The 13,120-nt window shown below is 33.4% G+C and overlaps 1 protein-coding gene across 10 annotated transcripts in view; it reads left to right on the forward strand.

The window, feature by feature from the left end:
• VPS13B (vacuolar protein sorting 13 homolog B) overlaps positions 1-13,120 on the forward strand; it is an 805,800-nt gene that overhangs the window by 343,992 nt on the left and 448,688 nt on the right. For all 10 annotated transcript variants that reach the window (XM_081258369.1, XM_081258366.1, XM_081258373.1 and 7 more), the window contains one exon: positions 6,154-6,281. In XM_081258369.1, coding sequence (XP_081114495.1) covers positions 6,154-6,281 — 128 coding nt within the window. The remainder of the gene's footprint in view (positions 1-6,153; positions 6,282-13,120) is intronic.

Consider the following 13,120-nt stretch of genomic DNA (forward strand, 5'->3'; position numbering starts at 1 on the left):
GTCTTTCTAAAATAGGTCTGTGCCACTCCTCAAAGATACCCTACCGTAGCACCTCTTTTCTGTCCTCATAATGTTTATCATAGTTTTCCCTTTTTTTTCTGTCTCTTCATCCAGAGTGTATGTCAAGGGCTGTATTTGACTAATATACTTTTGTATTCCCGGAATCTAACAGCTCTTTCTGGCATTGGGCAAACAGTAAATAATTGTTGCATGAATGAATAAATTGTTTTTCTTTTGTTATTTTTATTTAGGGGCTTAATAATCACGTTCCTTAACATTATTTACCTTCTGTCCTTTAATTGATTTAAATTGATGTCCTATAACTTTTCATATCTGTTCCCAGATTCCCCAGGGATATTTATTGAATATTTGGGAGAAGGTAGCAGCTTGTGGTACACTTCAAATTGGTACACGTAGTCTTTCAGGGTATTCCTGCTACATCAGAAATTTACTTATATTTAAAAATGTTTAACTATGATAATAGTCCAGGTACTACCTGAGATACTGAGGTAAATTTTTATCTTTAGTCAGATAATCTGTGAGTATAACTTTGAGTTCTTTCAGTGTTCTTAGCTCTGTGCTAAGTACTTTGGGAAATTATGAGATTATAGAGGAAGGGCCAAATCTAATTTGGGGAATTCAGTGACCATTTCTCAGGAAATGGCATTTAAGGTAGAACTAAAACAGCAGGTTGATTGTGATAGAAAAGTAGTCATTTTGTTTCAGATCTGGTAACCTTCAAGTTCTTTTCTATATCTTATAATCAATTAATTTTTAATCATTATTCTCTGTACTTAAAGTACTGTAATGAACTTTTTAATGTACATTACAATATTTAACGTGAACAGTATTCTTGACATTGGATATAATTATTATTAACTTCTGACACTTAGATTAAATTGCTTTCCCAAAGCCATATGGCAGCTGGCACAGCTGAAACCATAAGTTGACTTTAAGTATGGTACTTTTTGCATGGCATAAAAATGAAGGAATAATATTGTACCAAGTTGGATGATACATGCCTAAGAAGTGAATATTTTAACCAGTAAAGTCTGGGTTTCAAAATTACCTTATTTATTGTTGAAAACAAGGAGTGTAATGGATATCAGACTACCATCTTAAATGTAGGGTTTATATAGCTCCAGTGAGAATGAACAGATCTATTTTCTGAACTATTTGCAGTACCAAGATCCTTAGTAGAAATATACATTTATCATGTATTTGGTAGAAATGGAAGCCATTGCACAAGGTATGAAAAAACAGAAGAGGCATCATAGCATAGTAGTTAAAAAGCCTGGACTTTGGAGTTAGACTGCCTAGTTTCTTATTCCAGCTTTGTCGCTTATCAGCTGGGTGACTTAGGATAGGTTACTTAACCTCTCTGTGATCAGTTTCCTTATCTGAAAACGGTGATAATAAGAGTAAATAATAGTGTCTTCCTCATGGAGTTGTTATGAGGTTTAAATTGGTGAATATTTGTAAAGTGCTTATAGCAGTCCCTGGCATGTAGTAGATGTTACAGAAGTTTCGGGTAAATAAAGTATGGCTCAAGATTGGCAGTTTTATAGAGTATACATGTGCTACCTGTAAAATATACATGATTACAGAAAAGAAATTTTTCCCTTTTTTGAAAACAAACTTGTCTTCCCTTTGTCTTTTAGATAATATGATGGATTGAAAATTAGTATATCAAGGAATCTAAGAAAAAAAATGGTTCTGAAGAACCTAGGGGCAGAACAGGAATAAAGATGCAGACACAGAGAATGGGCTTGAGGACATGGGGAGGGGGAAGGGTAAACTGGGACGAAGTGAGAGAGTGGCATGGACATATATACACTACCAAATGTGAAATAGATAGCTAGTGGGAAGCAGCTGCATAGCACAGGGAGATCAGCTCGGTGCTTTGTGACCTAGAGGGGTGGGATAGGGAGGGTAGGAGGGAGACGCAAGAGGGAGGAGATATGGGGATATATATATATATATATGTATATATATATATATATGTATATATATATAGCTGATTCACTTTGTTATACGGCAGAAACTATACAGCAGAAACTAACACACCATTGTAAAGCAATTATACTCCAATAAAGATGTTTAAAAAAAAGAAAATCAGTATATCCAAAATAGTGTGCTTTTACATTTCTAATAGCCAGATCATGCTATTTAATGAGAATTTTAAACTGACTGTGTTTTTCATAGCTTTTTGGAAAGCACTTTTAAGCCACATATAGATTTCAGCACCTCCTTTAACTTCTTAAATCATTCTATCAGCAAATTCAGCACTTACAATAAACGTATGGCTTTTTTGGTTAATAGTGACTTGAAATACTACTTAACAATCAGGTAATGGTGCCCCATCTGCTTGATAATATTATCATTTATTAGATGGATTTATTTTCAGACTGTGATAACATTATTTATACAACACTAATATTCTGTATCAGTAGATTTTAAAATTTGACCATAAGCAACTTTTGTGAAAACCTTTGGTATCCATGGTTTCAAAGAGTTTTAAAATTTGGTCTTGGGACTCCCCTGGTGGTCCAGTGGTAAAGAATCAGCCTTCCAATGTAGGAGATGTGGGTTCGATCCCCGGTCAGAGAACTAAGATCACATATGCCGCAGGGCAACTAAGCCCGCACCCCGCAGCTACTGAGCTCGTGCGCCTCAGCGAAGATCCCACGTGCCGAAAACTACAGAGCTCACACTCTCTGGACCCCACGCGCAACAACTAGAGAGAGAAAACCCTGATACCACAACTAGAGAGAAGCCCTCATGCCTCAATGAAGACCCCGCGTGCTGCAATGAAGACCCGATACAACCAAACAAAAAACAAAAAAAATTTGTCTGCATTTAAAAAATATATATTTATAGAATTTATTTTCTAGAGCAGTTTTAGGCTCACATTCAAATTGAGGGGAAGGTTCAGAGATTTCTCACATATCCCCTGCCCTTACACATTCATAGTCACCCTCATAAAATCCCCCACCAAGGTGGTACATTGTTATAATTGATGAATTTATATTGATACATTATTATCACCCAAAGTCCATAGTTTTCATTAGGGTTCACTCATGGTGTTATACATTCCTTCAGTTTGGACAAATGTATAATAACATGTACCCTCCGTTATAGTGACATACAGAGTAGTTTCACTGCCCTAAAAATTCTCTGTGCTCTGCCTGTTGCTTCTCTCTCCTTCCTAACTATTGTCTCCATAGTTCTGCCTTTTCCAGAATGTCATATATTTGGAATCATACAGTATGCAGCCTTTTCAGATGGGCTTCTTTCACTTAGTAATATGCATTTAACTTTCCTCCATGTGTTTTTATGGCTCATTTCTATTAAGTGATGTGTAATACTCCATTTTCTAGATGTACCATGTCTTTTCTAGCAGTTCACCTACTGAAGGACATCTTGGTGGCTTCCAAGTTTTGGCGATTATGAATAAAGCTTCTCTAAACAGCTGTGTGAAGGCTTTTATGTGGTTGGTCTATTTAAGTTAGTTATTTAAATTGGCAGAGTTCTGTGATAAGTTTATGTAGCCATTTTCTTCTCATAACTGCTAAAATATAAAATAATAACAATGAAGTCCAAGTAAATGGAAAGTAAATTAAGGTGTGGTTTATTTAAAAAATTATAATAGGTAATTCATTGTTGTAAAACATTAATTCTGAAATACACAGTAAAAAGTTAAATACCTCCTCCCCCTTACCCCTCATCAATTCCATTTTACTGTCCTCAGAGGTAACCTCTGTCAAGGGTTTGTATTTTACCCTTCTATAACTCTTTCTGTGTATGAGATAGACAAATACATGCTCAAACTCACATACTGTTTTAAAAACATATTTGGATTATACTACACACATATATATTTTTTTCACTTCATAAGATATCAAAAATATGATTTCTGTCATATGTTTAACTGTTCCTCAGTTTTAAGTGATTGAATTACCATCCTTATGACAGGTATTCCAAAGTTAATTTAACCATTTCTTTTTTGATGGACAGATAAGTTGCTTAGCACTTTCTTTAGCCCCTTACCCCTCCCTCCTTCCCTCTGTTTCACTATTTCAAATACTACTGCTGATAGTAAACATTTTTATAAATTGTTGGTATGCATGTCTCATATGTTTTAGTATTTCTGTATCATAGGGTCTTAGAAATGAGATTATTTTTTAGAAAAACTTGCATGTTTAAATTTTGATAAATACAAAGTATCCTGTCTTGTAATTCCACTCTATGGACTATACTTATTTATATTCCCTGCATATGAAGCATTCTAACAAGGAGCTTCGATAATGTCGGATTTTTAAAAATACGGATTAACTCTTTAAAATGTTTGCCAAATGACAGTTGAAAAGGATATCTGATTGTTGCCTTAATTTTTATTTCATTGTTAGCAAAGTTGAGCATCTCTTAATAAGTTTATTGGTCAAATTATATTTTTCTATGAATGACCTGTTCATATTCTTTTCCATTTTTTGTTGTTTATCCATATGCTACTTGGATATCTTCATCTGAACATGTAATGAAAATCTCAACCTGACCGTTCTAAAACTAAATTTCTTTTCCTCTTGATTCTCCTCCCCGTACAGCTCCATTCTTCCATTTGATCAGATGTAAAACCTTGGAGGCATCCTTGTTTTGCTTTTCTCTCTTACTGTACTTCTAGTCCATCAGTAAATTGTGTTGGCTGTATCTTGGAAATGGATACAGGAATTCACTGTTTCTTCCTACCTCCATTGCTACTACTTGTCTTCCTGTTTTGATACTTGATCTGTGTAGACAGTTTTCTGCACAGTAGCTAGAGAAATTCTCTCAAAATAATGTCCATTAATTTCATGAATGTATTTAGAATCCATTTTCATATCCTGGCTCCCTCGAAGTAAAACCCAGCCTCCTTACCATGGCCTATGTAAGCCCTGTATGATTTCGTCTCTGTTGATAGCTCTGACCTTGTCTCCCACTTCTCTCTTACTCTGTTCTAGCCATCCTTGCTTTTATACTGTTGCTTGAAAATCCTAAGTACACTCCCATCCTGAGCCTTCGCATTGTTGTTCCATCTGCCTAGAATGCTCTGCTTCCAGCTCCATGGGTCTCTCTCAAACTGTTTTTGTTTCTTTTAAACAAACAATTTTTGAATTTCTAATATGTATAATATGGTAGACTGTGGGATTATGAGAAAAAAAGGTTTATGCTCCATGCCGTTAAGGTATTGTAAACCTGCAAATATGTGACCCAAATTGAGAGGAGAGGGAAAGTATGCCTAGATACAGCAATTGTCATTCTCATAGTGGTGATATGGTAGCAGTTACTTTGGAGACCGTTCTATGATCATCAAACTTAACTTGGTAAAAGTCTTGAAAAGCAAGATCTGATTTATTTATTTTATGGTATTTAAAATAGCACCTATAAATTATATGTTTGCATTAACTTAAAATATATAAATACATATGGATCTGTCCAGATATAATATATTGTTATAAATAATTATTTAATTTCTGAAATTTACATTATAAAAATTGTCAAAGTTCTCTAAGTTCTTTATTTTAGATGAACAAAATTTTTCATAACATATATCTGTCTTTTATGTGATCAATGCTTCTTTTGCTTACCATCAAAAAAATAAAAGAAAAAAAATTGAGAGATACTATGAGTAAGCTTTTGTTATCAGGACAATTCACATATGGGAAGATACATTTTGTATCAATTTTGGATGAAGCAAGTGCTTTGTAGTTGAATTTTCTTTTTCATCAAGTAAAATTTTTATTGATGTATTAACTTCATGCTGAGAAACGAACAGATTGTTAGGTTACAATTTAATAAATTTTCACAATGTAAACACATCCATGTATTAAAAAAATAGAACATTACCGTTGCTCCACAAACCTACCTCCCAATCATCAGTCCCTGACAAGTCATCAACACTCTCTTGAGTTGTAACAGATTAGGTTTGCTTGGTTTTGAATAATTGTAAAAATCAGTAATTCTTTAAGATAAAATGATCTAATATATTTTATAATCTCATATAGAAGTTTTAATTTTAAACAAGGAAAGAAATAACATTGGAAGTATTTTCTGTATGTTTATGTGAAACTATAAGGTACATTTATGTTAAATAACTCTAGCTATTCTTATTCTTAGAATCCAGACCATTGTCAGTTCCTGTGAAAGCCATGCTGAATATAGCTGAAGGCTGTAGAAGTCCTGAAGAAAGAATGAAGGAATTTATTGGAGTCGTATGGAATGCAGTAAAGGGTCTCACACTGCAGGTAAAATGAAAGTTAGAAATACCATGGTTTTAATTTTTATGATTCTTTTTAGTTTTCAGAACCTTTAATATTGGTAAAATTTTTCTCACTGGTTACACTTATGTATACCATCTCATTTTCATAATTTAAATGAAAACTATTGGTGCACTTTGCATATTATTAATAAAATGATATGAAACACATGTGCTCTTCCTGATAAAGTTATAAAATTACACAAACTTTGAAATGTTATTTGAATTTAAAAAATAATTCATTTTACTTTTTGTTTCTTTTAAGCATTATTTGAAATATTTTAAATGGTCAATATACCAATAACATTCTTATCTCAGTACTGAAATAAAAAACTTAGTTGGAATTAAAATAAAAGGGTTATCTAATTATTTTTGCTACCTAATTACAAACCAAATATGAAAATGATAATTGTAACTATCTTTTATTGTTATTAAATTTTCTTCTCACTTATTTTCACTTTTAAGTACACATAATTTAATCTTACTGAATTACACTTCTTCCAGATCTGTTTTGACTGATGAAAATACACAATTAAATGCTTATCTCATTTCGTAGGAATTAGGTAAGGGTAACTCAACAGTTCAGTTTTTGTATAGATTTATTTCCTCTTTGAAATAAGATATGAAAGACTGAAAACAGAGGCATCTTTATAGAATTTTATGTGTACCAGACAGTAATATCTAAGTACTGGGGCCTTCCATTTCTGTTTAAGATGCAGAAAATTGCAAAAGAATGTTGCTTCCACCCTATGAACAAGAAAGAACAAGGTAGATGATCTATAAAATTAAACCAGGATGCTTCACCCATCTAAACTGCAAGATAATAAATATGTGCTGTTTTTAGCTGCTACATTTGTGGTAATTTGTTATGCAGTATAGAAAAGTGATACAAACACCTATGCATAGCTATAATATAGTCTGATTACTGTAACAAAACCTTATTAAATCACTTTTTAGAAATATATCTAAAGACATCTACAGTTCCCTAATATCATCATGTAAATATGATTACAGTTGATCCTTGAACAACATGGGTTTGAACAGTGCAGGTCCACTTATATGTGGATTTTTTTCAATACTTCAGTACTACATGGTCTGTGGTTGGTTGAACCCGTGGATTCAGAACAGTGAATACAAAGGGTGAACTGTAAAGTTATATCTGGATTTTCTGCTGCGAGGGTTCAGTGACCCTAATCCTTGTTTTGTTCAAGGGTCATCTGTATTTGAAATACTATTTAATACAAGTGCCAGTAACCTGGGTTTTGGCAATCCTTTACAGCCTCTCTTTTCTGAGCATGCTGCTTATATAAAATTAAGCGAAGAGGGGGGAGAGAGAAAGTGTTTTTGTCATTCTTTTGTTGTTGTTTTAACTCTTAACTTGCAGGAAACATGACTTTTTCACAGACATCAGCTATGTCTTACCAATCTCTGCCAGCATGAGGCCTTTGCTATTAATATTATCCTAATAACTCCTCGTGTTGACTTACCTGTGTTCCTCCTCTAGAGGTTCCTTTGATACATTGGTGGCATGAGATAGGAAGGTGAGACAACATGAATGCAGGAAACATTTAGTGCCTTTACATTGTTTGAGATTGATTGTAGAAGCAGAAAACAGACAGTGCTTTTAAGATATTGCTGAACACTTATATTCAATGTTACTTTCCTTAATCTATAATAAAGACTATCTCCTTATGATGTCTTTCATTGTATATCACTCAGTCCTTGTACAAGCATTTACCCATGCCACATGGTAGAGCTAACTAGACCATGTGTGGTTTTGCTCCTGGTAACTATTTATATTTATTCACTTAATTATATGTAGCTTCTCTTATGATAAGATCTTTAATCTCAAGGACATATATTACTGATGGGAATGAGGATGGTACATGGACAACTGTATCTCAGTTTTATTCTTTTTCTCAATTTGGTCAACCTCAATCTGCATTCTTAGCTTACTCTAGTCTGTGGTCATAAAAAAATAAACTTAAGAAGTCTTTCTTATTTCTTGTGTTACATAATGCCTTACTGACCTTTATGTGGTCCTCTAATTTCACTGTTTTAACACATTCTGTTTCTACTATTTAAATCACCAATAAAATAAAATGTTTTTTCCCTGATGAGTAATACCCATAATCTTCTTATGTATTATTTTGTAATCTTCTAGACAGAGTAATCTATGGTGTATTTAGTAGTCAATAAATGTAAATGCTAAAGTGATTAGTAAGTTAAGAAGATGAGTAACTACTTTGAGCACATATTTCTACTATAATTATTATATAAATAAATAACAGTGAACTCATCTGATTTTAGTTCAATCTGAGGTTCTAAATTATAGTTTGACACAAGTAATATTTCATGGAAGAAAGGAATAATCCAAATATTATTAGATCTCTTTCTAGCACTTTACCTTACATATCATGTTTTTCGTTAGCACTGTACTTTAAGCCAGTTGTATTCAGAAGTTAGTTGTATTTTGATTTCATTAAACTGGGACCAAAAACTGTGGTAGGAAAGGTATGTTTTCCTTGTGTCTTTTCTGAGACTTATTTAGTGTGTAATAGATTTTCATGGACATATCTCTTAAATTTAGATGTCTATCCTACTACAAAAATTTGCTTTCTTTTGACTCTCATCTACAGCTTTCTTTTCCTGGCAACAGAGCTCCTTTTTTTTTTTGCTCAGTTTTCCTCCTCTATTCTAGTGAAAGTGCTTTGATACCAAAATAACCTTATATAGTATTCATTTCATATGTATAAAGTATGTATATGCAATATATATATATATATATAGAAATAGAAGTTCTACTATAGTGGGACTGTAACAGATCTCTTGGACTTTATGTGTCTTTTTAATATTAATTATCTTGTACTTTCCTCAGAAATGTAGCTCTGGAGTTGATAAAGAGGTGGAATATAATTTGAGGATTTGCTCCAAGGCCCTATTGCTCTTTAATATGTCCTACTTCACTTTATGAAATTTCTTATATCCTTTCTGTTAAACATTGTATTTCCCAAAAATTTCTGTTGGAATATAAGTATTTACTTAATGATCATAAGCATGTTAACCTTTTAGTACCCTAGTATAAACTCTTTATTTTTTAAAACAGCTACTTGCCTAGTAATACATTATAGAATGCTCTTTCCCTCCATTTATTATTCTTTCATTCATTCTCACATTCAGCACTTAATATTTGTTATAGATTGTGCTAGATGCTGAGGAGACAAAAGAAATATAACAGTTCTGTTGGTCTAGCAGGAAAAAGGCAAAGAACCATTCTATGAAGCATTTTGTGGGGAGTGTCTCTTAGAGAGATCCCTTAGAAAACTATTATGATCCAAAAGAAAAATGGAGATGTCAAGGTAAATGTCATTTACTGAAAGGATACCTAGGGCATGCTCTGCCAGGTTCATGGTGAATTTGGATACTATCTCAGATTAGTATTTATTGATGTATAGAATTAGATGATTTTATAGCATTCTCCAGAAATAATAGCTATAAAGAATATATAGCTGTTTGAAGTTTACTTTGGTTCTAAATATTATTTCATGATGATATAAGTAACTGTATCAAAAATAACCTTATTCCCTTTACCCATTCCATTAAAAAAATGGACTAATTTAGTGTAATTACCCTTTTTTGATATCATTTTGAGAAGTCGTTGTAACAGGGACTAAGAAAGCTAGTATTAGGTTACCTGATAATTTGACGGCTCTAGGAAAATCTTCCAATTTAAGATTCCAAGTGATATGAGGTCGTTATGATATTTGTAAGCCAATAAGTAAACACATGAACATTCCACAACATAAGATATTCTGGAGAACATCCTCCTCTGCCCAGGATGAAGTAACAGGGCCCAGATTTATCTTTCTGCCTGAAACAACCAAAAAATGGATAAAGTATATTAAACAATGGTTTCAAAACACTAGACGATAGGGAAAGTTAGACAGCAAACCCTGAGAGACTTAAGGTAAAGTCACCAGAACCTAGTGACTTAATGGATTTGGAGAATAAGAGAAAGGAGGGAGTCTAACTGGCATTCCAGGTTCTGATCTGGGTTGATAGTGATGCCATTACATGATAGGAGAAGCAGCTTTTCAAGGTTAGCAGCAAACTGGGGGTTTGAATTTACACATGTATTTGAAATGCCTTTGAGATATCCAGGTATCTCTTAGACTGAATATTCATATCTGGAGTTTAAGGAAGAAATATAATTTTGGAAATCATCTACAGATGGTTAAAACTAGGAGAATTCAAAAAAGTATGTTAAGTTGAAAGAGCAGTGGGCCAAGCAGATACCATTTCTAAAGTAGTCAGTATAATAGAAAGTATCCTTGAAGGAAACCCTAAAGGAATGATCAGAAATGTAGAAGGAAAGGTCAGAGAGTTCAAGGAAGCCAAGGATGTATAGAATTTCAAGGAGCCATTGTTCAGCACTATCAGATTCTGGATGTTAACTCTGGGCTTAACTTTGCTTATCTGTAATATGAAATGGCTAGATTAAGTAATGTTTAAGGTATTTCCAATTCTAACGTTCTTATGTAATTCTTTTGGTTGTTTTGTAATGATGCAGTGCCTTCATTAGCTTTATCACGAACAATGAACTTAATCTTATATGTCATTATGGATTAGTTATAAGTAAAGATACTGATGTTCCTCTTTTTTATTTTTTTATTTTTTTTATTTTGGCTAAATACACATGTAACATTTACCTTAACCATTTTTTTAAGTGTACAGTTTAGTCTGATGTTCCTCAGTTGACTAAACTTATTGTGTATAAGTTAACATTTAATTATGGGAGTACTAAATGATGTATATTTGTATAGATTATTTTGAAAATGATCAAGGCACCTTGCTTGCCTCACTCCTAGTCCCAGGCCTGTATTATACATACTATATATTTAGACATTTCCAAATGTTAATATATTCTGAAAAAGGTCAAAAATAAAACTAGATTCTGATTCAATGATCAAAATCTAGGCCCTAAAACTGATTTTTTTTTTTTTTTTTTTTTTTAGTTTCTGCTTTATAACAAAGTGAATCAGTCATACAGATGTATATCTGTTCCCACATCCCTTCCCTCATGCATCTCCCTCCCTCCCACCTTCCCCATCCCACCCCTCCAGGCGGTCACAAAGCACTGAGCTGATCTCCCTGTGCTCTGCGGCTGCTTCCCACTATCTATCTACCTTACGTTTGGTAGTGTATATATGTCCATGCCTCTCTTTCGCTTTGTCACAGCTTACCCTTCCCCCTCCCCATATCCTCAAGTCCATTCTCAAGTAGGTCTGTGTCTTTATTCCCGTTTTACCCCTAGGTTCTTCATGACATTTTTTTTTTTAATTCCATATATATGTGTTAGCATACAGTATTTGTCTTTCTCTTTCTGACTTACTTCACTCTGTATGACAGACTCTAGGTCTATCCACCTCATTACAAATAGCTCAGTTTCATTTCTTTTTATGGCTGCTGGTGGGAATGTGAATTGGTACAGCCACTATGGAGAACAGTATGGAAGTTCCTTAAAAAACTAAAAATAGAACTACCATATGACCCAGCAATCCCACTACTAGGCATATACCCTGAGAAAACCATAATTCAAAAAGAGACATGTACCAAAATGTTCATTGCAGCTCTATTCACAATTGCCCGGAGCTGGAAACAACCTAAGAAGAAACTGAGTTTTTTTAAAAAGTTGTTTCCATTGTCCAAGACATTTTATGAGCCAAAATATAAAAAAGAAAACCCTGAAGTTGTCATCAGATTAAACAAAACATCATAACTTAAAGCCATCGAAGGATTATTCTTTTAATGGAAGTTTGAGCAAGTAAATGTGTTTGGAATCAGAGTTTCTGGAAAGTTGATTTTGGAGCCAAAGTTGATATTTACTAAGCCCATGAACTTTTTTACTTATTTTAGAAAGACGTACATTGCATTAAGACATCAACAATATTTGTGATAACCTATTTGTTTTTCAGTGGGAAAAAGAACTTGCATACTTAACTGTAATTGGATTGTTTTATAGTGCTAAATGTAGTGTTGAACAATTTTTTAATATGAATTTGGTTTGGGGGGGTCCTTTTCACCATAGATTAGCATAAGCTAATTTTTTTTGCAATTTTTCTCCGTCTGCTCATCAGCAAAGCTCCTATCTATTACATTTTTTATTCCAGAACCACATAATTGGCAATGGCAAGCGGTTGACAAAATAGAAGTACTCTGACCTAGAATTCATTAATAAAGGAGAACATTACCCTGGTTTTTGCCAAACTCAAGTCTTTTTGTCTTTTACATTGAAGATCGTGTTGCTGTCCTATGGCATTTCCTGGGTGTTTTCTGTAGTTTCTGAAGTCTTCTGACTGTGGACAGTATAGTGTAATGGACACTTTATTTTCCATACAAAGCATCCTGATCTCCTTCTTTTTGCTAATAATCTTTTATTCCTTTTAGGAAGTGACTTTCCACGTTCTGTGAGATTTTGGTGAGAGTGTCAAAGTTTCTCAAGCACCATAAGCCAGTTAAGCTACAACAATTGAATTTTTTCTCCCAGAAAGTTATACATAGCATATGACCAGTGATGCAGTAATCATATTGCATGATACACTTAATGTTCTCAAGTCCAGTGAACTTCCTGGCTTATCTCCAGGATGAGATAAGACATTTTAGGCTGCACATATCAGTTGTCAATCACATTAATTATGAAAGTAATTACTTACACTTAATACTTAAAATTTGCACACAGAGCTATATTTTTATTTATAGGCATTGAGAAAGTGACAGCAGTTGCGTGGTGGTTTTTTAGAAAGAGGAAGTCTGGAATACAAATCTAGG

Source organism: Mesoplodon bidens (assembly GCF_964165515.1).
Source record: "Mesoplodon bidens genome assembly, chromosome: 16".
Lineage (NCBI taxonomy): Eukaryota > Metazoa > Chordata > Mammalia > Artiodactyla > Ziphiidae > Mesoplodon > Mesoplodon bidens.